This window comes from Sphaerodactylus townsendi, linkage group LG03, assembly GCF_021028975.2.
Source record: "Sphaerodactylus townsendi isolate TG3544 linkage group LG03, MPM_Stown_v2.3, whole genome shotgun sequence".
NCBI classification, from domain to species: Eukaryota; Metazoa; Chordata; class Lepidosauria; order Squamata; family Sphaerodactylidae; genus Sphaerodactylus; species Sphaerodactylus townsendi.
In genome coordinates, this window is record NC_059427.1 from 100,985,191 (window position 1) to 101,009,633 (window position 24,443).

Consider the following 24,443-nt stretch of genomic DNA (forward strand, 5'->3'; position numbering starts at 1 on the left):
AACAGCTGGACGGATCGCCCCCAAATTTTCACATGACGTTCCTCCCTGTTACAGGCAGGTAATGGGACCTTCAAATCGCCAAAAGTCCATACCTGAGCCAGGTAAAACTTCTTTTTCCTGGCGCACCAGCCAATGAAGCTGGCTCTGTTTAACTGTCACCCTTAGAATGTTCATGCAGCCTGTCTGTCTGTGGCCTGAGGGCTTGGTATGAGGGCTTAGAATGTTCGTGCAGATGGGCAGAGATGAGCAGTGAAAACAGTAAATAGGTAATACTGGTAGGTAATACGAGTGGAAGTGAAACACATACACACTTTGCCGTGTGAGACGTCAGGTGGGGTTCCCCCCCCCCACACACACAGGTAACTTTCATTCTCTGTGCCTCACCCACTGCTACCACACAATACACATCCAGCTCATCCTCACACACCTCACTATCCCCTCCCTCACATCCAACCACCACTTACCCACTTTCTCACCCATATTCACCACAGTTCTCTTTTACTAAAAGCTAGCTGGAGTTTGCCTTTTTCTTCTAAGAAAATCCACAGGAGGTGGGGAAGCGAGAGCCAACACTACTGGCTCCAGCTTCTTCTTGCACATGGCCCTTCTAAGAACCCCAGGGAGACTGTAGCCTCGATCTGAGCGCCTCACCACCCTGCCTCTGCTGCCTGACTGGGATAGCCTCCTTGCCCCAGTTCTGCCTTACCCAAGCCAGGACTGTGCGTGTCAACCAGCCTCATAGACAGCAGGATTCGCACTCTGGACAGTTCCGTTGTGGAATGGAAAGGGTTACCTTATATTAAAAACACAAGGCACCACCATATAACAATGTGAATTGAAAAGGGAAAGAGGGATTCCATTTGACCACCCCAAAAGGCTATGCTGTGGATCATTGGACCTGCATGGACATCTGTGTGGGTTGCGGACTGTGATGAGAAGGACAATTGCCACAGCAACGTGTGGCTGGGTCCCGCTAGTGTGGTTGATAAAAACTGTTTTCTGAGAAGGAGAGTCATACGTTTTTATAGGCTGGCATTGACCGAAGAATCACGATACATACGAGAATGTCTGGTTGGCCTCAACCAGGCCCAGGGCTTTTTGGCTCTGGGCCCAGCCTGGTGGAACTCTCTGTCAGTTGAGACCAGGACCATGAGAGACTTAGCTCAGTTCCACAGGGCCTGCAAGACTGAGATGTTCCACTCGGCTTTTGATTGAAGCAGCAATGGTTTTTTCCAACTCTGCTAGCCTCCCAATTTGCCCCTCCCCTCCCTATTTGATATAAATCTGAAATGGAATGGGAAAAGAGGGTATTAGACTGGTTATAGGTGCCCCCCCCATTAGCACTTTAAATTGTTTTTTAAAATTGACCAAATGCCACCTGGAATAGGAATTTTAATGTTTTACTGTTGTTATTTTCCATCAATTGATTGTATTGATATTGATGTCTCATTGGATTTTTCAGATGTATTTCCCAGATGATCTTACTAGCTGCTCTGAACCTAGTCATTAGGCTGGGAAAGAATAGAATATTAAATCCAATAAAATGAATAAACCAATAATTTGTCTCAATATCAGAAGTGGTAAACCCTGCTTTCAAAGTTTCCACCCTCAAAAACACCTTCCCATTGGTTGAGGCAATTACAACCCACTGTGATTGGCCTGTTCAGGAAACGTAGCTTGTCTTGCACACATGTGCTTCTTCTATCACTTTTCGTTTGGAAAAGATTACTCAAAATGAATGCCCCAAACAATCCACCATTAGGCATATCTGCGTGCCCCCCATAAAAAAACTAGAGCCCCATTTCACTTTTGTCTGCACACAAGCACCATCGAACCATTGAGCTATGGCACACTTGAGAGAGCAACCCAATTAATTTTTTTCTACTTTCTAGAGAAAAAAAGTATGAAAGGTGGGAGGGATGCCTTCAGAATGCATAGCATGCCATGACACTGTAAGGGACAACATGTGGAAGTTTACCAAAGTTGGCAACAGATTTGGCGGGGTCTCCATTCACATTCCTTTAATGACATTGGTATTTTTATGTTTACATGTGAGGATAAATGTGCATATTAATGCATTTCAACATGCGCTAATATGCACCCCAGTGTCCATGAATTCCTGGCCCTTTTCCACAGCAATGGGGAGGATTATCATAGAACTCATGCATCTATTTGTACCAGGGCTTTATTGCTAATCTTGTCTTGAAAAATTTTAAAAATTCAAGGGTGAAAATGAATGGATGGAGTGGATGGAAATGGAGAGGAGAGTAACAAAAACAGTGGCCATGAACAGGGGAACAAGGGAAGGAGAAAAATACTTACCAAGGAAAAATAGCTGAAAAGGAAGATGGGTCACCACATGGGGCATGGATAAGGGTCAGGTGTTGGGGGAGTGCGGAAATAAACACCAATTCACCATGACCGCATGAAAAAGTTAAGAAAAAAATGCACAGTAAAATTGCTCAGGAAAACAGTGGAGGTAAAATGAAGATAAATTTCTGGAATCAAACAACGGGGATGGGGAGTGCAGAATTCTAAGAAAAAATGTAGTGTTTGGTGGCAAGATATGTTTTGAACTAGTGTGGAAAAAATCAGTATCTAAATGAATAAACAAACGTCATCAAGTTGCTTGCAGAGATTTGTTTGACCACTTCCTTGCCATTGTGTAACATATGGGTTCTATGTTACATGAAGTCTGGCAGCAGAGTCAGTTTGTGTCCCTGATGGCTACAGCTGTCCCTGATGGCACTAGGGTAAGGAGATGTGAACTCCATATTCATGATGTTAAACAAAAATTAATTTTGAAAACCTTTCCTTTTTTTCTCCACTGACACTCAAGTTGATGGATTTTTTAAAAAGTGTGTTAGTAAGGACAATTTTGTTTTCCAGAGCAAGGTAATAATTGTTTAAAGATTGGAAAGAAACAAACGGGGGTTTTATCAGCACATCGTCAGATTCCTTTAAGGACAGCATGACAACTAGAAATTAGAAATAGTTTTTAGAGAACTATGGGAAGGAAAAACTTCTGCAATGAACTTTTAAATTCTGTAATTTCTCTGAGCTTAACTTAGTTTTATCATCAAAGTGATCAGCTGATTTCATTAACACTCCGTTCATATGCACACTGCTGTGGCATTTCCATTTTAGTGCTGATCTCCAACATATCTCATACCTTATCTTTTTCTGCTTCAGAAATGTGACTTAAAAGTGGTGTTTCCTTTTCTTGCGTTTCCAACATATCCCACTGTGTTCTTAAAATATTTATTTGCTGATTGTAATTTACTGTTTTTGAGCACGCATAAGAAAGTTTTGTCATCTAGACAGCTATACCTTCAAAATCATCTCTGCATGAGCTATCACTTGTTCAAAACTATAAAGCCAAGTGAAATCAGAAACTTCAACAAAACAATATTTGCTTTGCTTTACAATCATGCCACAAAGCAAAAACTACTTCTGTTCTTTCTAGAGTGGGAGATTACTAAAAAGGATTATTATGTATAAAGCTTTTTTTATATACTGACCTTTCACTATTGCCAATTAGAATACTCTCTGGTTTCCAAGCTACTTAAAATACAGTGCAGAAATTACTTTTTGAAAAGAGACATATAAAATTTAAACCTAATTTGTTTTCACTGTCACCATTTCAAATTATCACCTTGTATTCCAGCCTGCAGATTTTAAGCACTGAAGATGAAGAGCACAATGGGATTCAAGTTGTAATTGATTATTCTTGTCCTAATTCCCAGCTATGCACCTTTGGAAACTGATTGATTGTCCAGATTTCAACAATGAGATGTAATTAGTTATAAGACTTCACAACACTGTGAGAATCTAGATTGACTTGAGTGTTTTAATGCTGTGTGGATTTCTTAAAGTAAATCTGGATGTACTTCCACATCTTCTGCAAATAATATAGTAGTTGAGATCTCAATTTTATATTCAAATAGTAAAGTCAGTCAAATCTTTGGATATTTAAATTTGGTGAATGGAACTGTGAAAACAATATATATATATATATTTAAAATGGGTGCAACAGTCCCTCTAACTGCATGAACAAATAAATATATATATTTAAAATGGGTGCAACAGTCCCTCTAACTGCATGAACATTTCCTACCTCTGCATGGAACTGACCCACATGCAGAAGCTCCCTCTGCTAGCGGCCACCTGAACTGCACGACATCAACCTGGGCAGCCATGTGGCTTACAGGGAACACTGACTGGGTGGTTTAAACATCTCAAAAAGGAAAAAAAGTAGTGCCTATATCTTTAAGCAATGGATTATGTCAGTGGCTGTTAGGCAATCTCAGCATTCCAACCTTTGGTTTTTGTCAGTAAAAGGCAGGGGAGGCGGTGACATAAGTATAGATTTTTTATGGGGTGGGTTCAGGGGGTGGGGCTCAGGGGGCAAGGCCACACACACACCCGCCTCTGGGAGTGTGGCCACACCTCCTCAAGCCCCTCCCCCATGCTTATAAAAGCAGCTCTCCAAGGCTGGGGACGGCAGTCTCTTATGCCCTGCCCTCCCTGCCCCCTCCCAGCCAGCAGCCGGCAGTCCCTTCTGCCCTCCCCTCTGGGGGAGTCAGAAGAGACTGTTGTCCGTGCCTCAGAGAGCTGCTTTTATAAGCACTGAGGCCGGGTGGTGGGGCCTGGGGCTTGGTCTGGGGGGACCTGACAACTCTATTGGATACTATCCAATTTGCATAACTCAAGTAGGTCAGGCCACTTGCTACTGTTTAATACCAGCCACCCTATGGAAGCTAGAGTAGGGTCTGAGAGACCCCAGTTCAAATCCCCACCTTGATATGAAAGTTCACTTGGTCATTTTGGAGCAGTCACAAACTTTCATCCTAACCTACCTTGCAGGGTTGTTGTGTAGATATATAGGAAGAGACTAATGTAAGCTGCTTTGGTACCCACTATGGAGAAAGACTATCATTTCCCAAGACAGAGGCTAGGGGAGAGGAAATGGAAAATTTAAGATGGGGAAGTAAAGGCATGTTGAATACTGGGTTGAAAGGAGATAGGGTTGTCAACTCTAGGTTAGAAAATTCCAAGAGATTTGAGGAGTGGAACCTGCAGAAGGTGAGGATTGACGAGGAAAGCATAATTAGATTCCATCCCCCAAAATGGTCATTTATTCCAGGATAACTAGTGTTACTAACCTCCACGTGAGGGCTTGAAATTATCGAGAATTACAACTGATCTCCAAATAACAGAGATCAGTTCCCCTGGAGAAAATGGCTGCTTTGCAGGGTGGAGTCTATGGTATTACATTATGCTGAGGTCACTTCCCTTACAAACCTCATCCTCCTAAGGCTTCATCCTCAAATCTCCAGAAATTTCTCAACCTGGAGGCCAATTTATTAGTGGTCCCTGGCCCCTCAATGATGCGGCTGGCCTCCATGTGGGCCAGGGCCTTTACGGCTCTGGCCCCGGCCTGGTGGAACACCCTTCCTCCGGCTGTCCGGGCCCTGTGGGACCTCAGTGAGTTCCGCAGGGCCTGTAAGACGGAGTTGTTCCGCCGGGCCTTTGAAGGGACCAGCTGCCGAAATGGTGTCCCCCCAGTTGGCTCTCTCTTTACATCTAGACCCTGTAATCCTAATAATGGGACTTTACCCGTCCCCCTCTCCTGGGGAAGATTTTAAAAATGGGGTTGGCAGTTTTTATTGCTGTGTGCTAAATGTTTTAGTAACTTATTTATAATTATATTTTATGTTGTACACCACCCAGAGCCCCTCGGGGATGGGGCGGTATAAAAGTCCAAACAATAAATAAATAAATAAAATAAGGTGAACTTATCTATGAAGTTAGGAGATTCATTGTGATACCAGGAAAGTCACTGTGTGCTTAGAAAGGCCTGTGTGCTTAGAAAGGTTGGAGAGCCCTGCGCTAATGCTATGGGAAATGGTTTTCTGTGGACTTGTATAACATTAAAGACCAATGCCCTTTCGTCTTTAGGTCAACTTCCCCTTGAATGTTCCTACAGGATTTAAAACAATAGCACTGGGTATATCACATGTAGCTTACTTGTGATGGATCCAATTCATGAGAATATTTACATTGCTCCATTGCCAGGGGAAGGTGGGGAATTTTATAAATAGTGGCCTTTGAATATTTTAGCATAACCACAAGAATTGCCTTGGTGTGGGTCTATCCTATGAAGAATGCTGTGATTTTTCACTTTTTATTATCATTCCCTTATAATATCATGAAGCCCTGTTATTTTCAATGCTCACAATCCTATAAATACATCTTTTAATTATTCCTCTCTTGAACTCAGCCCTTTTATCTCAAAACACACATTCAACACAGAATCAATTAACTACACCCAGGCTACTGGCAGTTGGCTGTAAAACAGCAACCATAAAGTATCAAGCACTCAGTTTGTGACTATTATAATATGTGCCACAGTGCAACCATATAACAAGTATGCAAAGAACAAACACAACAAGAAGAAAACATAGGTTGATTTCACACAGCATAATTATACCGGGTTACATTTGGTGTTTAAAAATCTGTGTCTATTTTATCCCGGTTTCTCCCTTCGCACGGGTGCCCATTTCTGTGAAAGAGTCAAGTTAAGACCGGGAGGAATTACTCCAATCTCTTTCGCACAAGCCCAGCTTTTTTTGTTTTTACAACGTAGATGCAGCACGCATGCTTGAATATCCCCGGTGTGCTGCATTCTGATCAGCTCTTCCCCCCTCCCAAAGGAATGCTTCTGATTGACAGATCCACAGCAACTGCAGGAAAACCAAGCAGGTCTCACACCCACACACCTTTTCTCTAGCTTTGGAAAATAGCTGGTGCAGTGAGCAACAGGGCAAGCATGTTGTGCTATACAAAGTAAAAACTTTTGACCAATGCTGGGCAGAGCACTATGTCCCTTCCACATTTGAAGGTGTGCAGGAAACCACAGCATGAGACACTCCCCCCCATACCAAATAACATTTGACTAGTCTTTGGGGCTGTCATGTGGTGAGAGCATCCTGCCAGGCAGGCACTTCCCCACCCCTCTCATCCCAGGATCCCACTGGGAACATAAGCCGGGAGCTGCAGGACTGGGCTGGCTGCGGCTCGGCTAGGGAGTTGCACTTGGCAAGAGGGAGGTAGAACGGGGCGAGTGTCATGCTTTCCCACATGGGCTCACTTTCATTTCATTTCAATTATATTTGTACCCCACCCTATCCCTGAAGGGCTCAGAGCGGCTAGCTCCTGCCTAGCTCCTGGAAGAGCTGTCAAAGGGCATAAAACTTGCTTGGGGAACATTTTGGAAAGGGTGGGCTGCAACTCAGCAGAAATGAGATCAGGCGGTGGAGTGGGAAATTTGCTGGTCTCAACATGGCCTTCTCATGGAAGCTATTCAATGCAGGATTTTGGGAAAAGATCAACATTTTAGCCGTTTTTGAAAAACCTGGGATGAGGGAAACATTGTGGAACAAACCCATTTTAGGATTGGGAACTGTGCGAACTTCTTGCCCAAACCGGGATATTTCCCCTGCTCAACCTGGGATATTTGGACTGTGCGGAAACAGCCATAAACACACAGCCAGCAAGCATGCTATATATCCCAGTAGGGAATGAATGCTGTAAGTTTAGCTACAAGTGTGTCTCACAACAGGTCAAAAAGAGTGTTCACATGGCACTGTCAGTGGAGTGGTCACAGTAAACAATGGATGGGATTTTCTGGATGTCCCCCATTTCACTGTGGACTGCTTCTTCAGCAAAGCATGGAAATTGCAAACTTGCCCAGAAGAGGGATATTCATATCAAACCTTAAGCACTTCAATATAATATTCTGAATTGTGAAGGTACATACAAAGAATAAAACACAGCAGCTGAAATCCTAACAACTCTCCTTTATTTATTTTCCCTCTAATGACTGTTTCTACTCCCTTAAGTTCAGATCCTTGCTTTCAATAAACATCCTTAATGCAGGAAGCTTCTCTCAGATCTTCAGCTACATCCATAAGAACCAGACAATGTGTTTAAATAGATAATATCTTTCAAGTCACACCAAATACGTGGAGCCAAATGCATGGGTAATTGTTCTGTTAAAAAGACCCAGTCCATTGCAGGGCTTTATTTTCCCCAGCTATATACTTCCCGTGGTTATTTATTTACTAACTTACTTAATTTATACACCATTTTTCTGGTCTCATCAGGGCCACCAAGGTGGCTTAACAAATTAAAAACATACATAATAAAAACACATCTTAAAAAACTATTAGCAGCAGTGGCACAGTGGTTAAGAGCAGATGTATTCTAATCTGGAGAAACCGGGTTTGATTCCCCGCTCTGCTGCCTGAGCTATGGAGGCTTATCTGGGGAATTCAGATTAGCCTGTACACTCCCACACACGCCAGCTGGGTGACCTTGGGCAAGTCACAGTTCATCTGAGCTCTCTCAGCCCTACCTTGCAGATGTTATAAAAAAGAACCATTTTCACTTTTTTTGGTCTACAGGGTGTGGAAAAATAACCATTTTTTCGCCATTTTCTGCTGCTGCAGAGATTTTTTGTGCCACCCGCCACTTGCTGAAGGTTTCCAACAGATGTTTCCTCTATTTGCATCACACCGGCCCACCATTTCAGCATTTAAAGTACATAAATGAAGTTAGTTTTGCCTGGAAATTTCACAAACATACCATTTTTTTAAAAAAAAATCCGGATGTGTCTTTGAAGTTTAAAAGACACAGTATGAGATGATTCTTAAAATACACTCTTGTCTAGAGCTGTCAGCTGTTTATCCAACAGTATACCTGGATCCAAGAGCACCCACAAACTACAGACCTGTTCCTTCAAGAGAAGCGCAACCTTATTAGAAAGTGTGCCATCTTAAGTTCTGGGTCAGACTTTCTGTGTGCCAGTAACATTTTTGTCTTGTCCCAATTAAGCTTTAGTTTATTAGCCCACGTCTATTCCAAAACTTTCTATAGGTACTAGTTTCTACAGCTTCCTTGGGATCAGCCAGAAGAGAAATATAACTGAGTGTCATCCACATATTGTTGACAACCCATCCCAAATCTCTGGATGAACTCAACAGAGTCGCACTCCCTCTGTCCATATATCTGCCCAGGTCATCCACCAGGATAACAAAGGCTGTTTCAGTCCTATAACCAGGCCTGAAACCAGACTGGAAAGGATACATACAATCTGCTTCATCCAGGAATGTTTGAAATCATCTAGCCACCAACCATTCAATCGCCTTGCTCAAGAATGGAACATCTGAGACTGGATGATAGTTATTGGAATGTCTCGAGTCCATGGTAGACTTCTTTAGTAGCAGGTATATCTTAACTTGTTGGAAGGCTGAGAAAACCACAGCTCTCAAGAAGGCATTAAATACTGATCGTAACCAGTCAGTTAACCACCACCCACCCACAAACCCCCAGCAGATTTCAGAAGCCAGGAAGATCAAGAGTTATGGAATTTAAATCTCCAAGTGGTTCTGGTGGGTGTTCCAGGCTGTGTGGCTGTGGTCGGGTGGATCTTGTTCCTAACGTTTCGCCTGCATCTGTGGCTGTTTGGACACAGTTTGTAACAGATTTCCCTCTGTGATACACCTCTGAAGATGCCAGCCACAGATGCAAGTGAAACGTTAGGAACAAGATCCACCAGACCACGGCCACACAGCCCGGAAAACCCACAACAACCAGTTGAATCCTGCCATGAAAGCCTTTGACAATACATTAAAAATCCAAGGATTCTGTACACATCCTTAAATTGAATAAACTGGAAAGTATGTCAAACAACTGGACAAATTGGAACCATCGGACCCTGCCGCTGCTAGTATAGAAGAAACCAAAGTCAACCAATCTACAAATGGACTTCCATATAATCTCTCCCAAAGACAAAAAAAGCAGAAGAGCCAAACCTGTAATAAAATTGTTGTTTTATGTTGACTTTTCATAAGGTTGTTAATAGATTCAAAGAGCTTCCTCATAGCTTCTTCAAATTCTGTCAGTTCTTTTCCTTCATATAGCCTGAAAAAACACACCATATTTGCATTAGAAAGCACAGCTCCATTTCACTTTGTCTATTCTACTATCAGATGCATGGGCATAAACTTCCAAAGACACATCTAACATGACTCGAATCATTCAAGGATTCCAAATAAAAACATGAACAACATTTTCCTTTGTTAAAAATCTTTGAAAAATACACTGTCAAAAACTTTAGGCAAGAAGGATCATGGTGGATCATCTAATCCAACTTCTTGCTAGGAGGTGCAGCTTTATGTATTTCAATTGCCTGCAACAGATGCCAACACAAACTTTTCTGAAAACCTATCCCTTACCTCGAACCAGATTTCAGGGAGCAGGAGGCTTCTGCTGAGAGAATATACATGTAATAGCCAAGGGAGCAGTATAAAATAGACAACAGGAGGGAAAAGAAGTGGGGAAAAGAAGAGGGAAAAGGTGCTGGTGGCCTGTGGGAGAAGATGGCAAGTAGGGAAGGTTTTGGTATACAATGTTGTACTATGCAAAGACAAGTGAGGTTATTTATTATTAAGAAGACAAAAGAATGCTGAAAGTTTCACAAGGAACAGAAAACAAGCAGACAGCAATGAAGATGTCCATCTCTGAGCATTCACAGAAGAACTGAGCTGTTTGACTAATGGCACTAGTTAAAAAACAAACAGTAAAAAAATGGGGGGGGGGGAGCCTAGGAAATTGTATTTGGCAGTGAGATACTGTGCCAACACAAAGAACAAGAAGTCCTGAACTTAGTATTATAAATGTCATCAGAGCCAGAATAAACTTCTGGCTACACAGATGCATGCTTATTTCATTATTAACTATATCCTCCCCATTCAACATCAGAAAACCATAGATTTAGGAAACATCAAGTAATGATTTGCCTAAATAAAAATCTATTCCTAATATCTGTGTTTGGATGTCCCACATTCCATACATTAATAAGGCTGTACAGCAAAAGTCTAAGAAATACTCATCCTTTTTCTGATCAGGTTTCTTATAGCACAATTAAGGCATCCACTGCCAAGTCATCACCCTCCATCACAATCCAATTCTGCGTTAAACATGGATTCTAACTTAGTGCCATATGTAAACTAAATTATCAGCCAACCTAAAGCAATAGCACATCCCAACAGTTTTTCAAAAGTTGGATCTAGTAATTCATCAACTTGTTATATACCTTATCAAATCAAACACTTAATGTCAAAAGAGAAAGAGAGAGAGAGAGAGAGAGAGAGAGAGAGAGAGAGAGTCAAGTTCAGAGCTTGCTAATTAACAGCAATGTTAGGGCTGTTTCAAATTCAGCCTAGATAATGATAGCACTGCAGACGTTATTTATCAAATTTATCAGCAGTCATTAAAGCTGATTCAATCTTCTTTAGTAGCAAATTAATCTAACCATTAGATGGGGCTGAAACAGTAATGGAGACACACACCGAGTTTCAGTATAACTTGGGAAAGCAAAAAAATTGCCCAAGGCTCTTATACATCAAAGTCAAGAGCTTTCCAATTTTCATGTTAGCATCCTAACAGAGAAACAGTTTCCTCCTAATTAACAGACCAATCCTATCACTGAATAAATGCATGATGAAATCAAGCGCATTCTACATTTAGACACTCTCACTGAATACTGTATCAGTTCAACAGAGAGGTGAGCCTAGTAACTTTATTTATTTATTTATTTCTCCATCAGAAAGTTCTCTATTAGAATTGATTGATTTATGGTTCTTTAATTCAGCTTGTGATGTCTACTTGCAAGGCTCTTTGATACCTATAATTTTGTAATTTTATTATTTTATTATCGTTTTTATGTTTTTTATGAAACACACCTTACACAGGATAAAACCACAATAAAACACCACAATAAAGCCACAATAAAAACCACAATAAAACACCACAATAAAACACCACAAATATAATATAACAGTTATACAAAAATAAAAATAGTAGTAAAGTAATCCCACCACCTCACTCCTACACACCCCCTCAAACCAACAGCTGGAAAGGGAGTTTCCAGAGACGCTAGCCAAGTGTCTAGACGAAAGGGAAGGTCTTGAATGTTGTCATGTCAAAAATGTCTTGAAAAGAAAGCTATACAAAGGTTTACATTTAAATGCAAGAAATTGGAACTAGAAAAATTAATTATGGAGATCACTTATTGGTAAAAAAATAGTGTCCTTCACAATATGGAGCTGGCAAATAAACATTTTCAAACAATATGGGAAATGGATTTGGAGCACATTGACATTTGGCTCTAAACTCATTATATCTTCTCAGTTTAAGGAGAATGTCTTTAAAATGTTACATCAGTGGTATCTTACACCTCATTAACTAGTTAAAATTTATGGTAATTTATCGGATAAGTGTTGGTATTATAAAGTTCTGAGAGGAGGGTTTCCCCACATGTGGTGGCCTTGCCCATGAACAAAAGTTATTGGCAAGGTAGCTTTGATATAATGAAAGTTTGTTTTTAATTAAGTTTTTTTCTGTAAATGGGAGCTTTTGTTGTTCAATTATTTTGTTACACCTCATCATACCAGCCAGAATTATCTTTGTGAGACAATGGAAGCAAGAAACAGCATTGTCAATTCAAGAATGGGCACAAAACTGTTTGGGAATTTATCACTGATAAAACTGACTAATTTAAGAAATGGGAAAGATCCACAGCAGTCTCCACTGAATTGAATCCTGTGATGCAAAAGCTATGTTGTTTTATTAAACAAGCTTTATTTATTATGTTGTTGTGTTTCTTAATAAAAAAAGATAAAGAAAAAAGTTCTTCTTAGTGTTTTCTAATACAGTACTAGTGATCCAGAAATCATGGGCCAACTCAATGCATGACAGCTGTGAAAAAGGCAAACTCTATGCTGGGGATAATTAGGAAAGGAATTAATAATAAAACTGCAAAGATTGTCATGCCCTTATATAAAGCAGAAAGGCAGCAGGGGGAGGGGGTCTTTCCAGTGTTTTGCACTGAGTGTCACATGTATGACTATCTGCCACTAGGACAGAAGTCGTGGGTGTGCCCTCGCTGCAATGAGCTCCTGGCACTCAAGGAACGCGGTGCGTTCTAACTTTGAAGCCAAGGTGGCAGAACCTGGAGAGAGCTGAAAGATGTTGCAGAGAGAGGGTGATACAGGACGAGGCTTTCAGGGACCTAACAGCCAGGTCCCACTCCCAAGGGTGACATCTCTTCAGATGTCATGGAGAATGAAAGCGTCTTGGGGACGGGAGGGTGCCAGGTCCCCAAGGAGGTGGGCGGGGAAGATGCTCCCCTTAGATGGGATCCCTTCCTTAACTGGTGATCAAGGCTATCCTCACGCATACTGAGAATACCCCTCGGGGAGATGGGGGGGCTCCCCTTGTAGTGGGTGATTCGATCATTAGAAAATGTAGAGAGTTGGGTTTTTTGAGAGGCGTGATGACCCCTTTATGGTGACTTCGCCTGCCTGGCGGTAGAAGGTTGCGGATGTCACGCTTAACCCCGTCTCAGATAGGCTTTTTAGACAGTGCTACAGGGATTGGAGTCAGCAGTTGTCAGGTTCCCATATTGGCACCAACGACATTTAGGAAATGTGGAAGCCGGGAGGTTCTGGGAAGCTGTAAATTAGGCTAAGCTAGGGAAAACAGGTTGAAGGTCCAGGACCTCCAAGGTGGCATTCTCCAAATCGCATCGCCCATCGCCGCGCAGGGCTTAGGCCAGGCAAGCGGAGATACAAGGGTCTCAATGCGCTGGATGAGAAGGTGGTGTAAGGCAGAGGGTTTCAGGATTTTGTCAGGAACTGGGGAACCTTTTGGGACAAGGCAGGCTCTGTACAAACGTGGACGGGCTTCATCTTTAACCAAAGAGGAACCAGGCTGCTGGCGCTCAACGATTAAAAAAGGTGGCAGAACAGCTTTTAAACTGATCACTGGGGGAAAGTTTCTTCGCAACAGTGGGGCTGAGGGTGACTTCGGTTCGGAATAATAAAGTATCTATGGGGATACGGGCATAAGAGAGGAGGTTTTTTCTAAATCAACCACATACAAGCGAGGTGAACATAGCAATGTGCATGTGGATGCAAGGGATAGTGTCTACAAAAGACTTGAGGGTAAAGCACATAAATCCCAGGTTAAGGACAGAGACAGGGTGATACAGGTGTGAACTTCTATGCTAATAGTGAGAAGCCACGAGCCTAAAATGTGCTGAGGCCCGTAGAATACGTTTTGAAGGAGGACTTTGATATAGTGGGCATATCAAAGAGACAGTGGCAGAATGCAGGAGAACCAGTGGGACCTTGGGCTGTCTTTTACCAGGGCTACAGGCTCTATAGGAAGGGATAGGACAGGGCGCATTGGGGTGTGGAGTTGTTCCCTTTACATCCAAAGAGAGCATAGTATCACATAAAATAGACAATGCAAGGGGAGCTTGGTTCCCCTACAGAGTCACTGTGGATATCAATACCAGGGTGTGAAGGACAGTTTAACATTAGTGAATATATTATCGTCCCCTGACCAAAGTGCACAAGAGGATTCTGAGATGGAAACAGAAATTAGAGAGCGCCAACAAAAACAAAATGTAGTGGTAATGGGTGATTTTAACGATCCTCCCATATAAACTGGGAAAAATGCATGTTCAGGACATAGTAAGGAGAGAGCATTCCTGGATATGCTAAAATGACTGTGGCTTAGGAGCAGATGGTTGTGGAACTTCAACCAGGGGAGAGGTGATCCTAAGATCCCCTAATTCTATATGGCTGGGACTCCAGGACCTGGTGCAGGAAGTCCAGTGTAGTTGAGCCGATAGGGAACAGCCACCTAACAATGCCGTCAGATTCAGTATCTCCTGGCATTTAACAGAGTGGCAACTACTAACTGTAGTTACATTCGGGCCTTCAAGAAAGCGGAAATTTCTCAAAGATGAGGGGGATAGTGCGCAGGGAAGCTGAAAGGGAAAATCAAGAGAGTCAAAACTGTCCAGGATGCTTGGAGGTTATTTAAAAACACAGTGGCCAATAAAAGCTACAGCTGGAATGTGTTCCTAACAGGTTAGAAAAGGACAGCACCCAGTCCAAAAGAAAGCCAACTCATGGTTAACAAGGGAGGTTGAGGAAATTATCAGAAGAAAAGAAAAGATGTCTTTTAGAAAATGGAAGTCCCAGTTTGGCTGATGAAGAAAGGGGTATGGAGAGGGAACTACAAATGGTGGCAAAAGAGAAGCAAGTTAGCTGTGCAAGGGAGGCAAAAAAGGATTATGAGGAACGCATGGCTGCGCAACATCAAGACTTCAGCCAACAAACAGTTCTTCAAGTTTACATCAAAAAAGCTATGAGGAAGCCAGCAAAAGGGAAGCGGTAGGCCCGCTAGGATAAATCAAAGTGAAGACAAAGGGTGTGCTGCTAAAAGATGGCAGGGGAGAGGGTGCAGAGAAGCTTGAATGAATTCCTTTGCATGACTGTGCTTCGACTCCAAGAGGAGTGTGAGGAACATTCCTGCACCCTCACCAATCCGCTTTTTAGGGAGGTGAATCCGAGGTAACCTAGCTTGAAGATAGTGGTAGACAAGGAAAGAAGTTCTTGGCAGCCATTGATACAAACTAAATGTTACCAAACTCCCCTGGCCCAAGATTACTGGCATTCGATCCAAGAGTTCTTACAAGAGCTCAAGCATGGAAAATTGCTGGATCTTCCTCTCCACTCTTTAATATGCAACTTATCCCTGGAAATCAGGCTCCATCCCTGAAGAGGACTGGAAGATGGCCGAATGTCGGCCACCAATCTTTAAGAAGAAAAGGATCTAGGGGGGGACCCGGAAATTACAGGCCAGTCAGTTTGACATCCGTTCCTGAGTAAATTAGTAGATATCTATCATTAAAGATAAAATTATAAAACATGTAGAAAAGCAAACACCTGCTGAGAAAGAGTCAGCATGGCTTTTGCAGAGGCAAATCCTGTCTTTACAAGAGCTTACTTCAGGAGTTCTTTGAGGGTGTAAACAGGCATATGGGACAGGAGGTGAACCGGTGGACATTGGGTATCTACTTGAAGTTTTCCAAAAGTTGCTTTTGACAAAAGTTCCCTCACCAGAGACTTTGTTGGAGAAAAAACCTCAGCAATGACAGAAATCAAGAGGGGAAGTCCTCCTATGGATTTCATTAAAACTTGGTTGAGAGACAGGAAACAAAGAGTGGGTGTAAATGCTGGAAGTTCTCACAATGGAGAGATAAGTCGGGAAGTGGAGTGTCCCCCAAGGATCCACTTTGGAGACCAGTGCTCTTTGGGAACCCTATTCCATAAATGACCTGGAAGTAGGGGGTGGGTGGCGTGGCGGCCAAGTTTGCAGATGATACTTAAATTATGTAGGGGGTGGGTGAGAACCGCCAAAGGTTGATTCTGCGAAGAGCTCCAAGCGGACCTTGATAAATTCAGTGGGTGAGTGGGCTCAGAAATGGCAAATGCAGTTCAATGTAGCAAAATGTAAAGTGCGATGCACACATAGGGGCAAAAAATCCAAACTTCACATACTGACGCTTACAGGGGTCAGGCGCTATCAGTCACAGACCAGGAAAGGGATTTGGGCGTCTTAGTTGATAGTTCCATGGGAATGTCAACTCAATGCATGGCAGCTGTGAAAGGAAACTCTATGCTGGGGATCATTAGGAAAAGGAATTGATAATAAAACTGCAAAAGATTGTCATGCCTCTTTATATATAAAAGCAGTGGTCTGCGAATTCCCGCGAAGACTGCTGACGAGTACTTGTGTCCCAGTTCTGGTCGCCGCGATCTCAAAAGTGCTATATTGAGGGAGATAGAAAAAGTGAGACACAGAGAAGGGCAACAAAGGATGATTGAGGGACTGGAGCACCTTCCCTATGAGGAGATGCTGCAGCGTTTGGGACTCTTTAGTTTGGAGAGGAGACGTCTGAGGGGGGATATGATTGACGCCTCTATAAAATTATGCATGGGGTAGAAAATGTTCGACAGAGTAGAAATTTTTCTCTCTTTCTCACACAATATCCTTAGAACCAGAGGGGGCATTCATTGAAAAAATGCTGGGGGGGAAGAATTAGGGAACTAATAAAAGGAAACACTTCTTCACGCAACGTGGTGATTGGTGTTTGGAATATATGCTGCCACACAGGAGGGTGGGTGATGGGCCACTAACCTGGATAGCTTTAAAAGCGGGCTTCTGGACAGATTTATTGGAGGAGAAGTCGATTTATGGCTACCAATCTTGATCCTCCTTGATCTGAGATTGCAAATGCCTTAACAGACCAGGTGATCGGGAGCAACAGCCGCAGAAGGCCATTGCGTTCACATCCTACATATGAGCTCCCAAAGGCACCTGGTGGGCCACTGCAAGTGGCAGAGAGCTGGACTAGATGGACTTTGGTCTGATCCAGCTGGCTTGTTCTTATGTTCTTATGTTCTTAGTGGTGCGACTGCACTTGGAGTACTGTGTTCAGTTCTGGTTGCCACATCTCAAAAAGGATATCAAAGAGATAGAAAAAGTGCAGAGAAGGGCAACGAGGATGACTGAGGGACTGGAGCACCTTCCTTATGAGGAGAGGCTGCAGCGTTTGGGACTCTTTAGTTTGGAGAGAAGACGTCTGAGGGGGGATATGATTGAAGTCTATAAAATTATGCATGAGCCTGTCCTTTGGTGTAAGATACCAAAAATACTTAAAGGTCTTGATCTAACACAGTTCAAAAATAGAGCAACACTCAAAACGAAAGAGAATTGGTCATCAGGAGCGATTGTAGCAAAAAGAGATTAATTTTCAGTAAGTTCAACAAAGGTTTGGATTGTGAGAGAAGCAATAACAATTCAAATCAATGAAAGCACACTGAGTTTCAGACAAAAAAATTCTATGCTGAAATACGAATATCAATATTGTTGGCAATAATAGGTTTACATAGAGACAGGATGCTGAACCTCTGGGTTATTTGTGGGGACGTATTAGCAATAAGCAACTCACAATGTAATTGTAGGCAGTACATTCATACGTGGCTTTGGTAAATTCAATATTGCAGCACAAATTAGTTACACTTTCCTGCCAGGAAAAAAAAAATCCTGAACCATATGTTACTGCATATTAATTAATTCTCAGTGCTGAGCTAAAATTAAAAGAGTTGGATTGTATGAATTTGAGTACAAGGAACTTCCATTTACTCCAGAATCTCCCCTGAAAAAGATAATGCACTGAATCAAGGGGAGCATGCTGGCACGGTGGGGGATATAGGGGATAGCTGTCGTACTCCATCCCCACCCTTAATACAGGAAACCTAGTAAAGCAACTTTCTGCTTCCACAAGAGGGGCAGATCAGTTGTTCAGTTTCTTCCCATTTCCTGCAGCCTGCCCATGACACTATGTCCACAATACTGTCCCAAACCGCAGAATCAGATTTTCAGAGTTTACAGGACAAGTAGGGAAAGGGGAATGTGAGGAACAAATAAATTGGACTTTTGGATAAAATGAACACTTTTTTTGAATTTATGTTCCTGTCAGCAAACTGATGTCACTTGAACATCGGAAGCAATTTCTCTCAGGTAGAAAAATTGGGATGTAAAAAATTAAATAATCAAATGTTTACATGATAACGATTTGTTTACTGTACTGCTGTAAAAAAATTTAACACTTTCCAAGGCTTGGATAACTGGCAAATTACCTGTGCATTGCAGAATCATCTGTGCCTACAGAATGTTACTTGCTGTTAGTTGTCTGCATGGCTGGCATGTTAACAAGTTAATTTTTAATATAAAAATCAGTAGCAATGTGGATTATATGCATGAATATGCATTTGCAGGAGGAGAGCAAGATCATTAATATTTTAATATTTAACATTTGTTAATATTTTAACATTTAACATTTCTGTCATTTAAATGATTACTTTATTAAAAAAATGTACATCCCTAAAGGACAATAGTTGCAAATTCTCATGACAATTCTGATTTTTCTAGACAAATATAAAAAGAAAAAAGAAAGCAGAGCTCCACATACTTTTTAGTTCACAAGGTTCCAGACCTTCAATGTGAATCCCATGGGTTAGGTCCAAGTTCATGGAAGGATTTGGTGAGGTTGATCTTTCCCTACCTTACCCTTACACAAGGAGCCTGCTTATTGCTCTGAAATTCCACTCAGAGAATTGAGAGAACTTCACAAAGTAAACAACAGTATGAGGTGTTGCATAGATGAGAAGGAATAAGATAAAATCACTTCCTTCTTCCACTGATGAAAGCCCCTAGTGCTTTTTGAATGTACTTTTTAATGTTGGATTTTTAATGGTTTTGACAACTTCTACAGTAGTTATGTTCGTACTATTAAATCTGACAGATCATGCTATGGGATAGAGATAGCTCTGTGAGCTTCAGTTGATGACCTCTACCTGAGTGTAGACAAAAGCCCTGGCTCTTGGTTGTCCTTATTAGATTTATCTTCAGTTTCTGATATGGTAGCTAGCATGGTGTGGTGGTTAAGGGCAGGTGGACTCTAATCTGGAGAGCCATGTTTGATTCCCCACTCCTCCACATGAGCAGTGGACTGGTGAACTGGGTTTGTTTCCCTGCTCCCACAAATGAAGATTGCTGGGTGATCCTGATCTAGTCACAGTTCTTCAGAACTGACTCCGCCCCACCTACCTCACAAGGGCTGTTTCCGCACAGGCGGAATACAGTGCCCCAGGGACGCTAAAAACTGCGTCGCTGGGGAGGAGTTCGCACACAGGTGAACTCCTCCCCAGGGATGCACACTGAACTGGTTCAAACCATTTCTCAAGGATCAGAATCAAAGGATTGCTATTAGAAACCAGTCACCATCAGCATGGGACCTATGCTTGTGGAGTTCCACAGGATGCAATTCTATCCACCATTTTTATTCTCTTTGTAAAGTCCTTAGGATAATCATTCATAGCTTTAAGGTTCATAGTCATAGTATGTTCATGATACCCAAATCTCCTGGTGACGAGGTTGGGGTAGTAGAACTGCTGACTGGCCACTGTAGTTAACTGGCTAAAAGTGAAGCAACTGAAATAAAACTTTGAAAAACAGACATGATACTAATTGGGAAGGTGAAGGTCTTGAAGGAGGTTGTTCTCTCCACTTTTGATGGAGTTCAGCTGACTCTTGCTGATTTTGTTAAAAATCCTAAAGTTTTATTAGTTTCAACTTTATTACTGGTGAAGAAAGTTAGTGTGACTCCAAAAAATGCCTTCTAGCAACTCATCCTAGCCCATAAGATGGCCCCTTACTTTGATATGGATGGCCAGGTCACTTGTATCCACACCACTGTTACCTGAAGTGTAAGAAGTCTTCCCCTTTAAGAGTGGGAATTACCAGGAGCAGACTCTTGACTTTGCTAGAAGCCAGGCAATACAAGACCTTGATTGCCTGTCTATGTGAGAATCAGTTTTCGAAAGAAATTCACAGGAGAGCAAATAAAGTTTAGCCTCAGTAAGGTGGGACCCACAATGGGAAAACCATGAGTACAGACACTTGTTGATTTTGCCAATTTACAGGTAGACCCTCCATATCACTCATGCTGACATGAGTGAAGTTGACATGGCAGAACATAGGGGTAGAAGCAGACTACAGATAGTAGTTATTGAGGGCCGTAGAGACCACCTGCCATCAAATCCACCCCTTTACCAGGGCAAGTGCTCCAGGAAGGGCAAATCTGTCAGTACATTCCCAGACCAATTGCGATGGTGGATTCAGCCCCCTGCCCTTGGATGGGGCTGCAAGAGACTTAATCAGTAATTAATTGGTAGCTTATCTGGATTGACTGAAATGCCTAAACCATCTGTTTTATAAAGTAGTTAACAGGCTATAATGTCTGAAGTCACTTGATTAATTGAACTCATTGTGGTATTTGGAATAGATTAAAAGATGATATAAGGATTTTTCTGAATACTGTTGAGCGTCTAGGTAATGTGATAATATATAGAAAGATAGTATAAAATAATTCAGCATAAGAAGAAAAATAGGGAAAAAATAATGACAATGGGGACATGGCAGAAAACTAAATAGATAAGGGAATGGGATAAACAAGACACTCTAGGGGGGATTGATAAACTTCCAGAAATCCTGATACAGCACATCAAAACAGTGACAAATCAAATTTAGCAATCAGAAGAAAAAAACTAAAGAAAAAAATCAGACAAGCTGGAGAGAACACACAAGAAAGGGTTGGACAAGCAGAAGAGAATACATAGGAAAAGAAAAAAAGGAAGTGCAAAATGTGAGGTAGATATCAATAACATTAACAGAAATTTTAAAAAGCATGCAAGAAAACACACAAAAATTGTGAAAATTAAAGAAAATCAAAAAGAAGAATTGCCACTAAAAAGCAAGATCTATAGACGGCAAGGCGGAACAAAGGATTTAAACCTTGGAAGTGAAGTGTAGAAATAACTATCTATGATTTAGAGAAATTTGAGAAGATTTTGAAAGGACAAGATTAGAAGATAACCTCTCCAAAGAGACTTTCCACACAATGATCAGATAATCCAAACAAACGTAAGTTTTTATTTAAGAATAAATTGCTACAAGTTATTCTGGCGAGATTTATGCATAAGAAAACACGAGATGCTATATTATGTAAACAAAGAGCATCCCCTCTTAAAGTGGCAGGGAAAGAAGTGCAGATCTTCCAAACTTGCCTGCTAGTCTGTTGAGAAAAAGGACAGATTTTGATTTCTTAAGACAAATTCTATAAAGGAAAAAGATAATGTATTACTGGAGAATCCTCTTCAGTTTGGAAGTTGCATTACCTAAGGGTAAAAGAGTAATCACTAGAGTGAAGCAAGATATTGCTGCAAGGTGCATTTTAATTGAATGGGCTGTCCATCAACCCTAAGGCTGAATAAATACTCAAAAAGAACAGGTAAATCATAGGTTTCTGGAGCTACATTCCTCAGCAATGCTCAACCAGAGAATCTTTTCCATTTCACGGAATACAGTCTTCTAACAGAGACCTTTTTAGATGACATCAAAACCAGAATGACCCTCTCAGACCAGCAGTTCACTGAAGGATTAATCATGCCATCAAGTGCAATGATAGGATATCATGATGGAAAATGTGTCCCATGTGGAGGGATATGTGGAAATATTAAAGGAATGCCCCATTTCAGTGGTACTGGAATGCATGTCATAACAAGGCTTTCCCTATCTGCCCTGGAACAATATCTCAAACATTTCACATTTTGCTGTGAAAAGCAGCGAATAGAATGATGGGAAGTGTGCCCCATTTCTGAAATGTCTCTGCTCCAAGGACCAATCCTAGTTGAGAATAGTCTCCTTGCTGTGAGCATAAGCAATCTCATTTTGGCTGCCCACAATGTTAATGGCAACCAGGGTGACATAATAGGCAATAATCCACTCCTAGATGAGCTAGGTTCCTCTGCAGAGTTGTAGAGATACTGTGTCTCCATCTTTTAGGATATAATACATGGTTGTCATACCAATAAGAACACATTTCCTAGACACCGTGGCTGCAAAGGACAGGATATCAAATTTTACTGCCTTGAGCTCAAGCAGATTTATGTGCAAGTCATATTCAGTCCCAGATTATTTGCCCTGAATGTAATGGCCTTCACAATGAGCCCCCCAACCATGCAGGGAGGTGGCAGTGAAAACCTGGATGTCATGACTAGGAGCTCCCATAAGCATTCCTTCTAATAAGTTGGGAGAGGCAGTCCACCATAGTAGGGACCCAATAATAGATCTAGTATGGATAATTTATGAAACTGGTATCCAGTAACAGAATAGTAATTCCTAACAAACCAATTCTGTAGTGGGCTCATCCACAACCAGAGTCCGAATTTTCTGGACCCTAGGCTCAAGAAGAAAAGCCTTGTACAATCAGAAACCCAGGACAGTTCCCACAAATTCAATACACTGATTGGGGACAAGAACAGCATGGATAAATGTCAGCCAAATTATGTGTTAGTTGCCTCAGCAGAGAAGTCTCCCTTGGAGATGGACGGTAAGAAGAATCACACCACTGAGAAGTGAATCTCGCAGAAGCTCTAAATCTTGAGAGGATACTGAGGATGAAAACCTAGATACTAATGACAACATTGGGGACAATAGCCTGCTTAATGCTGATGTCAGAGCTGAAGCAGATATGTGTTGAGCTGGAACTTTCCGGGGGCTGAAAAGGGGAGGCACTATGACTTGAAGATGACAAATGAGATTGGTGCCAAGCAGTCGGAGGCAATGGAATGTGGTGCTGGGATAGATTCTGGAAGTAGGGGTGGGTAGCGTGGTGGCCAAGTTTGCAGATGATACCAAATTATGTAGGGTGGTGAGAACCGCAAAGGATTGCGAAGAGCTCCAAGCGGACCTTGATAAATTAGGTGAGTGGGCTAAGAAATGGCAAATGCAGTTCAATGTAGCAAAATGTAAAGTGATGCACATAGGGGCAAAAAATCCAAACTTCACATACACGCTACAGGGGTCAGTGCTATCAGTCACAGACCAGGAAAGGGATTTGGGCATCTTAGTTGATAGTTCCATGGGAATGTCAACTCAATGCATGGCAGCTGTGAAAAAGGCAAGCTTTAAAAGGGGCTTGGACAGATTTATGGAGGAGAAGTCAATCTCTGGCTACCAATCTTGAACCTTCTTGATCTGAGGTTGCAAATGCCTTAGCAGACCAGGTGCTCAGGAGCAGCAGCAGCAGAAGGCCATTGCTTTCACATCCTGCATGTTAGCTCCCAAAGGCACCTGGTAGGCCACTGCAAGTAGCAGAGTGCTGGACTAGATGGACTCTGGTATGATCCAGCAGGCTCTTTCTTATGTTCTTATGTTCTTATTCTGTTGGGGACTTCAGTGCCAAACTGCAGTTGAAGTTGAACTTCACTGATGAGGTGCCATATTTCCTGAAGCTCAGCACTGAGGCAGCAAACAGATGGGGTTTCTGCTGAGGACCACAGAGAAACAACCCACCAGGTTTTGATCCCTGCTTGGTTGCAAGGAAAGGTGGGCAGGCAAACCAGAGAGTGAATGATGCTGTGTAGTCAGAGAAAATAGAGGAGAAACTGAAACTTTCTCCAATGTGAAAGGCCTCTATACTGTCCTAGAGCAGCTCTCCTGTTCAGTCTTTTTCTGGGGAGGCTCCAAAGAAGCCCAATGTGTTCCCAAAGGACAGTTTTCAGTAGATCTCATTGCAGCTGGTATAGGCAAGGCAAATGGAGAACGAGCCCTCTTACCTCCCTCCAGGGAGCCATTTGAGGGTCTATCGATTTCTCCCATAGGGCTGCCTTGAGTCAGGCAGCATGTTCCTGCTGGCCCTTTGGGGTAAACTGGGTTTACCATTTGCAGGTGGCTTTATGTGCTCCTTACCGAGGAACAGCAGGCACTCAGAATGGTCATCAGTTTTGACTATCTTGGCTCCACATGAAGAGAACTTCTTTAAAAGGGCAATGCCCTTTTCCATTTTTCATCAGAGAAACTGACAAGAGAACAGTTTCCTCAGATAAACT

General features: G+C 42.1%; 1 protein-coding gene across 1 annotated transcript in view; it reads right to left on the bottom strand.

Annotated features, from left to right (window-relative positions):
• DOCK2 (dedicator of cytokinesis 2) overlaps positions 1–24,443 on the bottom strand; it is a 341,484-nt gene that overhangs the window by 294,863 nt on the left and 22,178 nt on the right. The window contains exon 9 of the mRNA XM_048488170.1: positions 9,879–9,987. Within this exon, the coding sequence (XP_048344127.1) occupies positions 9,879–9,987 (109 nt within the window). The remainder of the gene's footprint in view (positions 1–9,878; positions 9,988–24,443) is intronic.